Genomic DNA, 15,553 nt, shown 5'->3' with positions numbered 1-15,553 from the left:
ATGGTTGAGTTATTTGTGCTATGGTGGTTTGTATCAGAGGTTGTGTGTTTATATTGATCCGAGGTGTGTTTATAATGGATTGTATTTCTGGATTGATTTGAGCTGGAGGCAATGATGGACTGATAGGTGATAGCTGATGGTTGTTGTGTTGCATCATGTTGTGCTATCTCATTATTTTCATTCACTCTTCTGTCATAACACTCTTATAGTTCCAAATTTGGTAGGTTGTGTTCATCTGCAGAAACCATCTCAGTCATTGTGTTGGTGAATATTGAAATCTCAGTAGTACTCCATTTGAATGGAAAATCATCTTCCCTGAAACTAATATTCCTGCTGACAAAAAAATATTTGTTATTAAGATCATATAAAGTATAACCCTTTTGTACCTCTGAGTATCCCATCAGTACAACAGTCCTTGTTCTTGGTTGCAATTTATCAGTTTCAACAAGATTCTTGGCATAGCATAGGCATCTTATTACTCTTAGGTGATTGAGTGAAGGTTTTCTGTTATACATCTCTTCATATGGAGATACTTTAATCACAGATGAAGGCAACCTATTAATCAAATACACAACAGTTTGAACACAATGTCCCCATAATTTTAGAGGAATATTTGCCTGAAACCTGACTGCTCTTGTTATTTTTAGAATGTGTCTATATTTTCTTTCTGCTATGTCATTTTGCTGAGGTGTATAGGCACATGACCTTTGATGTATTATACCTAATTTGAATATATTGTTACATGCATTATTTAGGAATTCAATACCATTGTCAGATCTAACAACTTTAACCATGACATTAAACTGAGTTTGAACATATTTTAGGAAGAATGGAATAACAATACTGACATCTGATTTTAGTTTTAACAAATAGACCCATGTCATTCTAGTGAAATAATCTATTATAGTTAGAAAGTGTTTGTTTTCATCAAAGGTTTGAACTTTGTAAGGTCCCCATACATCTGTATGAACAAGATCAAATTTAGCAAAACTTTTACTTGAGCTAGTAGGGAATGATAGTCTACATTGTTTAGCATATGGACATATACTACACTTCCTAATAGTTTCTGTTATAACCTCATTATTAGCAGGTAGTATTTTATTTAAGGTAGCACTAGATACATGGCCAAATCTCATATGCCACAATTTATTTCATCATCACTAACAGTAGTAACTTGATGCACTTTTAGACTGGTTTCTCCAAGTTTTCTTGTAGACTTGTTTAATAGCAGGTATAAGCCTTCACTCTCCTTACCAATTTCCTTCACCTTGCCACTACAAAGATCTTAAAACACACAAAAGTTTGGATAAAAGATAGCTACAAAGTTTAATTATTTTATTGCCTGTGAGACTGACATAAGGTTATACTTGAACTGAGGCGATAGAAATACATTAGCTAGAGTACTGTTATCAGAAATTGTGCTAGAGCCAATGTGTGTTACTTGTGATACATCACCATTTGGTAATTGCACATTTTTTGAATTTGTATTTTTAATAGAAATTCTTTGTTTAGCATGCTTATATCAGAACCATATGGTTTGTGGCACCAGTGTCAATAATCCAGTCTCTAAGGATTTTTGACACTAGCATTGCCTTACTGCTGCTAATACCTGGTTCTTTACCTATTATATTGGCTGAGGAAGCAATATGGAAATTTGTACTTTAGTGCTGACTTTGCATTAAGTAGTTGCACAATTTGTTCATATTGAGACTGAATAAAAGCACATGCTCCAGTCTGGGTTATCTGTCTTGGGAGCTGATTCATTTGAACCATTTATGCAGATGTGTCTATATAGTATACTCTGTTGTCTTTATTGTTCCCTTGAATATCAACCTGTGTCAACTGATTACTGGCTTCTTCTGAGAACACATTGTAGGCAGCAGATGAACCACCTTGTCCTCCCTTTCTTTTGAATTTGGATTCTTGAGGATATCCTTTCAGTTTATAACAGTTTTCTCTAGTGTGATTTCTTATCTTGCAGTGATCACAATACAGGTTATTGGTTTTCCTGATCTTCTGACCTTGATATCCTATCTTAGAGTACATAACAGTAGAATTAACAGTAGGCATATCACCTAATAGACCAATTGAGCTGGAGATTTTTCCCATAGCCTTTTGTGACTCATCACTGATTATCATAACATAAGCTTGGTTTACTGAGGGTAGTGGTGTCATTAGAAGTATCTGACTCCTAGCTTGTAGATAGTTATCATTCAACCTCATTAGAAACTGATATAATTTATATCTTTAAAGATAGGCTACAAACTCCCTTGATTTATCACATTTGCAGCTTAGTAGTGGCACAAGTGCCTCTAATTCAACCCAAAGCTCTTTCAACTTTGTGAAGTAAGTTTTCACAGATGTTGTTCCTTGAGTTAGTCTTATAATTTCTTGATGTAGGCTAAATGATCTTGATCCATCAACCTTATTGAATCTTTCTTTCAGATCTTCCCAAACATCTTGATCACTATCTGCATACACCATTCCCCTAACAAATTACTAGACACAATGTTCATTATTCAAGATTGGACTATAGCATTACACCTCTCCCACTGGTACCAGAATTCTTCTCTAAAATTTTCTTTCTTCCAAGAGCCATCAACAAATCCCAACTTGTTTCTTCCTAGCAGGGCTATTCTCATGTATTTGCTCCATAAAAAATAATTCTTAGAGCCAGTTAATTGTAAGGAGATGAGAGAAATGCCACTTATATCAGTCGAGTGTAGATATAGAGGATGATTATGATCCATGACTAGTATGGCCCCGGGTGCATATTGAGTTCCATTTGCATCAACTTGAATAACAGATGGTGAAGTACCAGTCGTAGTTCCTAGATTCTCAGAATTGTTGATTGTCATATCTTCAGACGATTGCAATTAACCAACAAAGCTTGTTTCAATACAGATTACCAAAATATATATTCTCAAACTTCTTCAAGATTCGAAGAAAGATTTTGTTGACAGATATTGACAAGAACAAGAACTTTTGATTCGCTAAAGTGATTGAATTTTACGGCTCTGATACCATGAAAAAATTCAAATGTACATCATAAGAACAATGTGATTAGAAGCAATTAACAAGAAGAAATGAAGATCACAAATAGAAGAATTCATTAATTTGAGGAGAAGAAGAAGAAGAAGAGAGTATGAAGTTTAAGCATCTACAAGTTTATATAGAGCAGATTATCTCATGTTTCTCTAAGAATAAAATCTCCATAAGTCATAACCATATAAATGACTCGTAACTAACTTAACTAACTTTTAACCGACTGTAACTAACTTCTTGAACCTATGAGGCTATGAGTTGAGCTCCTAGACTAATTGTTTTCCTTTCCATTCTTGTTATTATATTCAATACCCCTTTTTTTTAAAATTAAGTCTCCATTTGACGATAAAATGACTTTCAAATAATTACAAGGAAGAAAAATGACGTTTTTGTATAGCCTACAGGTACTGCTATGCATTTCTATTTAAATATTAAGCAATTTTATTTAATTTGAAAAGAAAAATATCTCTTTTTTATAATTTTGATTTTCCGAATTAACCAAAACTTAATATTAATTACATAACTACTGAGCTTGCATCTAGTGGTAATTCATTAATCTAGTTTAGTTAGTTATTAACTTAAAAGACAAAGGAATACTTTTACTTATGCCTCCTCCACCCGGTAAGATAGATAGTCTTTCTACTACATGATTCTTATCGGAACTCTGGTATTTACATTATTAAAATAATTTAACTTTAGCAATTAATAATTAAACTGAAAATACATACTATCACTTAAGAGGAAATGAAAACAACCGCATGAAAATTAAATATTTTGTATTTATTAGTTTGATATAAATATATTAGATATGGGTAAGTTTCTACAGCATTACCACTTACACTTCATGTGACTCAACCTCGAGCCTAATGATTGTGGTAATTGTGTAATTTGTGTGCCACCACTAAAGCACACCTTACTAAGCACACCTTACTAGTCGACAAAGAATTACATGTTGCTTCCCAAAATCTTGAGACATAACACAGATAGTCCTGCTGATCAAGCAACCAGATGCTGCATTCGAGCAAAATTAAAAGACTCTTTACTCCATTAGAGAGAATAACATGTGGTTTCTACAAACAAAATCTTGTAGTCACAGATTACATATCCAACGATGATTGAGTTATGAGTGCTGTTCAATCAACATCTATATATATATAAAGTTTTTGGACAGTACTCCAATTAGAACAGCACCTTAAATCATTAGTTAGGTCTGAGTACTGAAACACTGCATGCATGATTTTCATAATGCAAATCTTTGTTTGTATTTTTATCCGAAAATCATGTGAGAACCTGTTTACACAAAGATTTATATGGATTTTGTTCTGTTCTTGTGTCTAATCCTTGCTTTGGACCAGATTAGCAAGAAATATAGTTTCGAGTTTTCTAGACATGTGGAACTGCACCTGCCGCTTTGCATACGCCAAAATTGTATGTAATGGAAATTCGAAGCACATCTCATAGGTAGAAACGTCTTTTACCATGAACAATTTAATTTAAAGTGCTGAATTTGACGAATAAGAAAATTAAAGAAAGGAGAGGGAGAGAGAAGAGAGTGCTGTGAACCAATCATAATTGAGATGAAAGATTCAACCAAAAGTTGAGTAGGGAGGCTATAAGTAAATAATAGATCGAGCTAGCTGAGGAATGTTAAAGAAAATAAAAGAGAGGGCATCTTCGCACATGGTCGTGGTCAGGTAGGGAGGACCCCAAAAACAAATTTAAACATTCCTTAATTAAACAAATGCGGAACATTTTTCGTTGTGTTGCTTTTATATGAAACTGAAAATGTAATAGTAGTCTTTTAAAGGGGTACTGGAGCATCTTCGTACATGCCCAACTACCGCTGTAGTAGTGTAGAATAAAAGAGCAGTTTATATTGATCGAATTTCATCTTCTTTAAAACTTTCTTTAAAGGACAATAAAAACCAAAAAAAAAAAAACAATTAAAAGAAGGTGTTTCACTGTTAGTCACAACTCTATATAAGAGTTTTTTGTTAGCTTCAATATTAAATTGTTCGGAATTTGGAAAGCATTTGGGTAAACACAATGTTTTTACGAGCTTCATTTAATTCCTAAATTTGTAGGATAGCAATGTTGCTGCAAGGACTTTGCTACTTTAATTCTCTAAAGGATCATAACTGGTTTTTGTTGAATATAAAAGAGTACCAAAGATTTCCAATTTGGTTCTTGAATGAGTCAATGGATTTTAAAATTTTGTTTATATTATTTTGGTTAGGGGTGTACATAGGTTGGGTTGGTTTGGATTTTTTAATTACCAAACCAAACCAACTATATCGGGTTATTAAATCTAAAGACCAAACCAATAAAAGTCGGGTTTTTTAATCTCGGTTTTTCTCAAGTTTTCGTATTTTTTTTCATAAAATCTTCATAGCACAAAATATAGAATTTGTGCTCCAAATATTTCTTTAATCCTAGTAAGATAGAACTATATAAGGTGTTTTTCAATAAAATAACATAAATATGAGATGAGTCATGACGTTGTACTAAAATATTCAACAATAAAGATAATAAAATCACATAAAATAAGTATTATTAATAAGTCATAATAAAAATAAACATAATTTAAAATTACTAATAAGTTGTTAAAATAAGTACGACTAATAAGTACTATTATTTAATGACTAAACACTAAAAGAAAAATAAGTTATGCATTTTATCTAAACCACAAAAAAACTAAAAAAAATAGATATCCAACACTATTTTCATTCATAGTACAATTGAATTGAATGTCTTTTATTAGCATTAGTATTGATTTTATATTGGTTTAGGATTTATTTGAGTTACTAACATTTATGAACTATAAAACTTATTGGAGCATCCAAAAATTATAAGTCCAAGCTTGAAATAATACGTTAAAAGATAAAACTATGAAAAAACTTAAGAAATATTTATAAACTACACTACAATAAATATTTTTATGTATTAAATATATTTAAAACTTCTATACATATAATGTCGGGTTGGTTTGGTTTCGGTTTGACTTTGTTTAGTTAAAACAAAACCAAACCAAATATGGTCGGATTCTTTTTTCAACACCAAACCAAATCAAATCAAACCATAGTCGGGTTTTTTTTCTCGGTTTGACTTGGATTATCGGGTTGGTACGGTTTGTCGGTTTTATTTGTACACCCCTAATAGTCGGTTTGGTTCGGTTTCTTTCGGTTATTTTTTGAATAAAACCAACCAAATTTGATCGGTTTTTAAAATTCAAAATATTATGATCTAGTATATCATATTATTTTAAAATATTAGTTGTTATTTTATTATTTATTGTAGTATACAAAAATATAACAAATCTATACAAAATCAAATAATATGCATCATATAGTAAATTTATCATTAATATTTTTGAATATTATTTATTTATTTAATTTTATCAAATAAATTTAAAGCGTGGATAGAATCATATTATATCTATTATATGTCATAAATCTACTAATAATTGTAATATATATTATTGTTATATTATTTTCAAAAATAAAATAAATTGAATTCTTCTTTCCGTTTGTATTTAATATGAAAGTTTAATTTTTTTAAATAAAATTACTACATAATAAGTTAAATTATATCTATACTCTATAGTTTGAGCATTCTTATCATAATTTTAAGAACTTTCTAATCTCAAATTCAAATAGTCTTTCCCTTTCATTTCTAATAGTAAATTTTTAATAATTTTCTTTAATTTTGCTTTTTTTTAAAAATCTAATATATAGTCTTATTACGTTTTATGTGGCTCATTAACTTGTAACTTTATTTAATATCATTATCAACTACTATTATTTAATATTATATAGATAACTATATAATTTATTTAATCATAAAATAAATATTAATTTTATTTTAAAAATATTGCTCGAAAATTTTAAATTATTTAAATTTGTTAATAATATTTTAAGTATTGTAATTTACTTTATTTTCTAAACTTATGATTTATAAATATCTTCATATTATCTCTAATTTATTTTTATTATTCAATATTTTTAGTTTTTGATTTTATCTATTAGACTTGAGTTACGTGGACTTATCCATATTATGACCTTTCTTATCATAATATAAAAACAAATTCTCATCCCAAATTTAAATAATTTTTATCCTTTTTTCTATGATAAAAAATCTGAATTTTTATTTATTTTCTCTATTTATTCTTTAGTTTTGCTATTATATTATTCAATACTTAATATTATTACATTGTCATGTGATTTTTATTAGCTTGTTTGAATTTAATATTTATTTCTACCATACTCATTCTAATATAATATAGATAAAAATTAAAAATTATTTCATTAGTAACTTTGAATTTATTGTTCATATTCCAAATATGATTTTTCTTATCATATTTCAAAAAATAATCTCATCTCAAATTCAAAAAATTCTTATCATTCTATTTTCTAAATTGGACCGCATTTTCAAAAACTTATGTTATGCTTTCAAACTTAAACTAACCGCACTCAATTCAAATATTAATCATAGAAAAATATTTCTTAATTATTTGAACACATTATATCTAAATATTGTAATAATATTTATAAAATATTTATTTACCCGATTTATCAATATTAATATTACTTTATTATTTTTGTTATTAAAATATTTTTTACTGATTATTTAATTTTTTTCTTACATTATAAATAATTTGAATATTTTATTTAAGATCTTATTTTGTTGCTTGAATTTTTTTATTTTTTAAAGTCAATAAATCTTTAATATCTTAAGTAAATTTTAGTTTTATTTTATATTTTAACTTACTCTAAATTATAAATAGTCACAGGTTATCTAAACTTACGTCTTTCTATATTTTTTTATCTTTTTCTATTATAATTTTTACCTCCATATTTCTAACTAATATAGAAGAAAATCTATGAGTAGATCAATATATAGATATAAATATAGATATATAGATTATATTTGTCTAAGATCTATTTAGATTATGTATAAGATTATTCAACTATTTCTATTAATTATGTTTCTATTTATAATTTCTAATTATTAATGTTGTCCTAAAATTGCCAAGTGGCTTCATTATAGTTTGTCACTTGACTTAACCACAATGCATGCTACCCAACTTTTAATATAATATACGACTACATAATTTTTGGTGAGTTATACATAGATATGATTGACTTATATTCTAGTAACAAAATTAGCTTATACACCATTAATTTAGGTACTACCCACAAAATTTACCCCAAAAATAGAACACCCTATATTTAAGCCCAACTGTTCGAAATATAAAGAGAATGGAAGATACCATAACGAGTGTTATAGATGTCCGTATGTCTGCTGTGGTTGGTTCGAGGAATAAGTGATTATAATCTATGGATTAAATTTAGAATTAGTTTATATCCCGTTTGGTATGATTTTTAATTTCGGGATTAACAATTTTGCAATTAGTTATACAATAATTGTGGGTATTAATTATATTCCACATTGAGGGTGGGATAACGATCGTGAATTACTAATCCCAGGATAAAAGAGTATCCCTTCTCCAAAGTTTTACTCGCAAATATTTTAAATTAAAAAAAGACAAGGTTAAAATTAAAAATAAATATTTATCCCAATTTATTTAGTTTAAACCAAACACATATTTTACACTATACCCTATAATTTGTATATCTTATTTTTTGTCCAATAAACTAAACATCTACTAATAAAGTATATTTACTAAATAATTCGGTTACTACTAGCCCCCTATGATAATTCCGTCATTATTAATTCTGAATTACTTGACTCCCAAACCAAACTATATTATATCCCTCAGTGTGTACAGATAAAATTTAAATTTTTTTCCATAATACTCTGTACAAACAGCGAGGCATTCCGAAATTTAGTGGGCGTTTGGACCTAAGAATTGTAAAATTTTAAAATAGGGGAAAAAAAATTTCGAGTGAAAATAGTATTTAAAATTTAAAGTTGTATTTGAACATAAATATAATTTTGGGTTGTTTTTGAAGTTTTGTGAATATTTGAGTGAAAATTTTAAAAAACAGTTTTTTTAGAGTTTTTTTAAATTTTCAAAAAATTTTAAAATGTATTTTAAGTGAAAATTATAATTTTTATGAATTCGAAAAACAAATAAATTATTTTTTGGAAAAACGGAAAAACTTTCCCTTCCCCACTCAGCAAAACACCTTACTTTCTCATCCAACACTTCCAAACGTCTAAACAATCTTTGTGGAGAAAAATGTCAGCCTGCAGTAAGATCCGCCACATTGTGAGGCTCCGCCAAATGCTACAACGGTGGAGGAAGAAGGCCGCTTCGGCTGCTCGTCGCCGCGTCCCGACCGATGTACCTTCGGGACATGTAGCAGTTACAGTTGGTAGCAGTTGCAAGAGATTTGTAGTCCGTACCACTTACTTGAACCACCCAGTGTTCAAGAAACTGTTGTCACAGGCAGAGGAAGAGTTTGGTTTTGCTAACTCTGGCCTTTTAGCCATTCCTTGTGATGAATCTTTGTTTGAAGAGTTGCTTTGTTACTTGGCTCGATTCGACTCCGCTAACAATAATCTGTCACGGTTCATGAACTTTGAAGATTTCCAGAGATATTGTCACATGGATATCCGAAGCAACCTTGATTTTTGGGGTGATTCCAGACCCCTTTTGCATTAAGTAAAGATACTTCGAGCAAAAGACGGATCAAGATTTTAAGTCGTCGGTGAATATAGATTGTGACAATAGTTACAGTTTTAGTATAAATAGACATCTTTTTTAAAGAAAATTTCTATATATATATATATATATATATATATATATATATATATATATATATATATATATATAATTCAAGAACAGCACAAGTGGATGTGTCCAGACCTACTATTTGTTCCGAGAATGTAATTGGAGATGGCAAGAAGGTGGACGAAGTGATTCGCCACAGAGTCGTCCAGGTTTTGAATCGAAGTGAAATTCAAGAACAGAGAGACTATAGAAATTGCAAAGTGCAGTGAAGCAACGAGGAAAGGGACAATCAGTTGTTAATGTGTACAATTGTTTTGTACTTAATTCTCTTTACTAAAGACGGTCATTGTTGATAGAATAGGAAATTGCAGAGAAACTAAGCAATGTTTGTCCATTATTTGTTGTACATTATAAATGGAGTACATGATTTTAAATGAAATTAATATGAACAATACCCCCAATGTTATACTTGGCCTGTCATTCGGGTGGCTCAAAATTGTCCATCTACTGTTAATCCCCTCCACCATAGCTAACACCATCCATTTGGCCTGATATTTGAGTGGGTTGGATACCACGTGGCATGCCACCTCATCATCCCAACCACATTTTATTCCTCTTCTCCCGCTAGGGACAGAGGGGGAGTAGAAACTGTTTGACCAAAAAGTATAAATCTTTGATTAAATTAATTAATTTTATATGAAAAGGGATTAAACCTAGTTAATAATAATATCCCCAGATTTATAACTAGTCAACTCAAATAAAACCGGACAGTGTTGGTGGAGGACTAAATGCCGTGTACATTCAATATTTCAAGATGATTAATGATGGAAGAATATCAAGCAATAAATAGGAATAAATGGCATTAATGTAAATAAGGAGAATGATTCACCCAATATTGAATGAGGTGGATGATTCCTCCTTCTGACAGTGATGAGTGATAGACAAATACTATAATATTGACACTATTCTCGAATTTGATGGAAAAGTGTGGAATAATAGATAATCGAATCTTCTTAGAAAGGTAGTGTTTGTAACTTTTCTAGAGAGAAAGGTTTCTTCTCAAAAAGTGTTCTTATCAGAGAATGTTACCTCCCCTTTCCCCCTATCTCTTTTTCTATTTATATGGGACATATCTTAGTCAACCCTAAAAGTACAAGTACAAAGAATATTCTCTTAAACCTTTTATTACAAAAACAAGCCGTTAGCACTGCCCTTGATACTCGGCCTCGGTTGTTATTGACTGCTCGGCTACGAGCCCTGTTATCTACTAGTCTACTCCGGCCACATCGCTTTCCATAATATCGCTCCATGCTAAATCCTACTGAGGCAAATTTTAACCTATACACTTAGTCCCTCCACTTATTGATGTCGACCCTGGGCGACCTCGATGAGCGGACTCTGTTAGTTATGGTTGAGAAGTTTTAGGCGAACAGGTCGACTAGTAGCATTTCGGACGGGATGGAAACGTGGCCTTCCGTGAGCCGCAACCTAGGGTCACATCGTTTCAAAGTGATGTCATGTCATCATGCGTCATTATTACGTATTTTTCCGATACTTTGCATCGTTTCACACACCTCTGTCATTTCGATTATCGAGCTGGGTAACGACGATTTGCTTTCTCGATATTGATGCTTGAACTCTTATAAATAGAGATACAAAATCCTTTGATTCACTCTTTGCATTCTAAAAATCGGACCTTTATATTTTCTTCCTCCTTCCTCATTCAGAGTCCATGTTTTCTTGATCTTACTTCATATTCTCGCTTTCACTGATTTCAGTGGCTCCTACTACTCGAATCTTCTACGTTTACACTCCTCTATTCATAAACAAAAATGGTTAACGTGTCTTCCAGTTCTGGGGGGTGTACCTGACCCTGTTCCCGTGGAAGTGCGCATGCCTCCCCATGACGATAGGGCTGCCATTGTTGCAGAAGATGAAAGCTTTCCTACGGTGGAGGAAATAATTTTCCGTAACAAGAAGGCTAGATCTAACTTCTCAAAGTTGCTTGAGGACTACCCTGAGACCGTGGAATCTGAGATGGATGCGACTGCCCTTGCTAATTTCAGGGCAAAGTTCAAAATACCAACCTCCATCGATCTGGTCCCGGCTGGTCGCGATGTGGTGAAGATTCATCGCCCCAGATATTGTGCGTTCTATGCATATCCATTCTATGTGGGCTACTCTTTTCCCCTTCTCCCATTGGCGGAGGAATTTTGCCGCTACTACGGCATCTACCCGGCCCAGCCTTCTCCTTATATCTACAAGCTCATCCGCATGCTGACGAAGTACGCGGAATTGGCTGGTCGCGGGATCTCTCTTCGCCACCTGATGCACCTCTTCGCGCCCAGTTTCCATAGGGGGACAATGTTGCACCTTCGTTACCGTGGAAGTAAGAGCTTGGTAGTGAAGATGGACGATAAAGCAAATCGTTGATTCTGGTTTAATTACTTCTACGTCAAGACCGAGGACGTGGTGGCAAATGCAAATGGATTTCCTGAGGTGTGGAATTATGCCCGTAAGTATTTTTACCAAGTGCTTATTTTGCTCGTTTTGGTCGTAGCCTAATAATTCTGTCTTTTCCTCGTTCAGCCGATACTGAGCCCCCTCATTTGGTTGCGAATATTCACAACTGGGCTAACCAGGTTTTGTCTCACACAATGGGGATTCGTGAGTGGCCGTCCTTTTTCAAGAAGTTCGGGTCCAAGCTTTCAGCGACCGGTGAGTTTGTCCGTCCTACTCATCTATATAGTGACCTTTTACTTATGCCATCTTGACCTTGTGGTCATTGCTCATTATGACTTTAAGTAAGGGTTGACGTTCTAATCTCTTTTGCAGGTTGAGGGTCTTCGAGGAGGCAAAAAGCTCCTACTCCGGTATTTCGTAAGAGGAAAGCCGTTTCTGTTCCTGCTGCTGCTATGAGGCCTGCTCGGTCATCGACTAATTTTGCAACGGGTGTTTCTACTTCCCCTCTGCATCATCTAATTGATGAGGATGATGAGGAAGGATCGTCGTTGAATGATGATAATTTACTTCCCCGCAAAAGGCGATCTGTAGATATCGGCGAGGGAGCTGTCCGCGTGGGGAGTTCGGCGATGGAGGATTTCGTCGTCAGAGAAATGACGACCATAGAACTCAGAGATGATGCCGAGCTGCTGCCCACAATTCTGCCATCGTCGGGATCGGGGGATGCACGTTGCCCCATGAGGCCGAAATGGGTTTTGAAGGGTCGTTGGCGCGAGTCCCTGATGCCTTACAAGGGGGAGAGCCATCGACCTCGTTACTAGCTGAGGATCCTTCCTCTCGAGTTGATACGAAGGGAAAAATTGTAGCCAAAGAGGATTATGAGACGGGCTCCGACATGGACGCCGAGGAGGTTAGGATGATGGGGGAAAGACTCATCCGGCTCGAGGTGAGATTGGAGGGCACCGCGTGGACTATTGTGATCCCTCTGAACCTGGATCTATTAGTTAATATGGAGGACGTGGTCCCTTCTCTTGGTCCACTCTGTTCCGATGTGGAGGGTAAGACCCTCGAGAAACTGAAGGATTCCACTTTGTCGAAGAGCATAGTCGGTCTTGCTCTTAGGGTAAGTTTGGTATTCCATTTCTATATTCGTTTTTCATGTCGAATTCAGCTTTGTTCTTACTCACTCCAGCTTTCTTTTTAGATCGTGATCTTGGAGATTGAAAGTTCCCGCCAAGAGGAGAGGCGTAAGGCCATCTTCCAAAAGATGGAGCAAATATATCGCGAGTATCGTGATAAGCACCGCGAGCTTTGTCGGCGTCTTGGTGGTAGTAGCAACTTCCGGGCTCTCCGAAACGAGCTAAAGGAGAAGGATGACGAATTGGTGAAGGTCATCGGAAAATGTAGTGAGCTCGAGGGGGAGTTGAAGGACAAAGACGAGGAGCTCGAGGTGAGCAGGGGGGTCGAGGCCGAATGCGCCGATCTTCAGGCCCAAGTGGTCTCATTGCGTACTGAGCTGGAGGAGTGTCAACTTCGAGTGATCACTTTGAGTGGCGAGGTCGCCGAGAAGATAGCGGGTTTGGAGAAGGCAGAGTCGGCCTAGTTATCGACTGCGCGTAAAGCGGAAGCTTTAGAGGACACGATCCGCATTCTCTGTTCTGAACGTGATTGCGCTTTGGAGACGGCTAGGCTCAGAGAGGAGCAGCTTGATGAGCAAATAGGGGAGTTAGAAAAAGAGGATGCGGGCCTTAGTGATCGAGTTGTTGCCCTCGAGGCCAAAAAGGCACAGTTACTGGCTCGACCGTCCTCATCCCGCACTTCTTCTTTTGCTGATGTTCCTCAGGATCTGTATGAGGGATGGATTCACGCCGAGGCCCAGCTGGATATTTTAGGGATCTGATGGGGGCGTGGGTTGTTTTAGAAGCCGACTTAGAGAATGCACGTGCTAAGGCACGTAAAGCTCGGTTTGCTTGTGGCTATGACCCCGCAACACCACAGGCCGGTGATGATGAGGAAGGCATGGAAGGAATTGAGCATGACACCTGGTATGAGGATGAGTATTCCGACGACGACGACGATGGTAGAGAGACGGGTGGAGATGTTGTTGCTGGTTTAGGTAGCTAGTAGTTGTTTTTCTTTCTTTTGGTTGTAACTTTTGTACATACTTTTGCTGGCATATGCTTTAGCCTTTGCAAGAAATATATTTGAACTATGAAATACCATTTTTGTTGTTTCGTATCTGATTCTTTTCTTTCTATTCGGGCTTGCACGCTTCTTTCTTTTGTTTTGCCGCTTGGTCGCTTCAATCGTAAAAATTTGATTTTGGTCATGGCCGGGGACCAGTAGGTGTTAATTCGAACGAGGTCGAATGTAAACTATATTGAGTTGGTTCGAGCGAGGTCGAATGTCAGTTAATTTGAGCGAGGTCGAATTTGAGTTAATTCGAGCGAGGTCGAATGTGAGTTAATTCAAGCGAGGTCGAATGTGAGTTAATTCGAGCGAGGTCCCATACTTAGTTAATTCGAACGAGGTCGAATGCAACTTTTACTTAATTATGGTCGGGGGCCGAGTGGGTGTTGATTCGAATGAGGTCGAATGTAACCCGTACTTAGTTAATTCAAGCAGGGTCGAATGTTGGTTAATTCGAGCGAGGTCGAATGTCAGTTAATTCGAACGAGGTCGAATGTGAGTTAATTCGAGCGAGGTGGAATGTGATTTAATTCGAATGAGGTGGAATGTGAGTTAATTCGAACGAGGTCAAATGTGAATTAATTAATTATGGCCGGGGGCCGAGTAGATATTGAGGCAATGTTGCTCTGGCGAAAACATGGGCGAACTTCATACATTTGTGTTTTGCTCACATACTTGGAGAAATTTACATGTTTTTCGGGCTGGCATTCCAGTCCCAGTCTATCTAGTCCCTTCATTGGACGGCCTGGAGACGTGTTGAGAGGTTGTGCAATGAGCTGACCATCCGGTGCCTTTTTCCGTTCGTATTTCAGTTTTGAAGTGCCCCCCTTGTCGCCTAGTTAAAGCCTCCTTGAGAAAACCTAATTGGGACAAAAATCAAGTGAGGGAAAAGAGTACGACTTGGAGGACGCTTTTTCTTAAAAGTTGAAGTACTTAAGGTGGGTGACGTTCCAGTTATTTGGTAGTGGTTTTTCTTCCATCGTTTCTAGTTGAAATGACCCTTTATTTGTTGCTGCCGTGATTTTGTATGGGTCGTCCCAATTTGTTCCTAGTTTGCCTTCCCGCGGGTCTTTGCTTGCTTGTATTTTGGCCTTGAGCACATAGTTCTCGACTTTGAGTGGTCCGATCTTGACCTTTTTGTTATAATAGCATTTTGCC

At 34.9% G+C, this 15,553-nt stretch overlaps 1 protein-coding gene across 1 annotated transcript; it reads right to left on the bottom strand.

The window, feature by feature from the left end:
* Nucleotides 1-2,247: 2,247 nt before the first annotated feature.
* Nucleotides 2,248-2,858, bottom strand: LOC142169741 (uncharacterized). The gene is made up of 2 exons (XM_075231647.1): nucleotides 2,560-2,858; nucleotides 2,248-2,488 (listed from the first exon to the last, which is right to left on the bottom strand). The coding sequence occupies exons 1-2, from the start codon at nucleotides 2,856-2,858 to the stop codon at nucleotides 2,248-2,250; spliced, it is 540 nt and encodes a 179-aa protein (XP_075087748.1).
* Between the last annotated feature and the right edge of the window lie 12,695 nt (nucleotides 2,859-15,553).

This window comes from Nicotiana tabacum, chromosome 15 (assembly GCF_000715075.1).
Source record: "Nicotiana tabacum cultivar K326 chromosome 15, ASM71507v2, whole genome shotgun sequence".
In the NCBI taxonomy this organism is placed as follows: Eukaryota; Viridiplantae; Streptophyta; class Magnoliopsida; order Solanales; family Solanaceae; genus Nicotiana; species Nicotiana tabacum.
The sequence above is the reverse complement of the archived record's forward strand: the minus strand, read 5'-3'. Positions and strand labels throughout refer to the sequence as shown.

Bases quoted from the DNA above. Each gene is read 5' to 3' on its own strand.
- LOC142169741 (XM_075231647.1), bottom strand. From the start codon at position 2,858: ATGACAATCAACAATTCTGAGAATCTAGGAACTACGACTGGTACTTCA. The intron at 2,489-2,559 runs GTACCAGTGGGA...GTAATTTGTTAG, and splicing joins AATTTTAGAGAAGAATTCTG to GGGAATGGTGTATGCAGATA.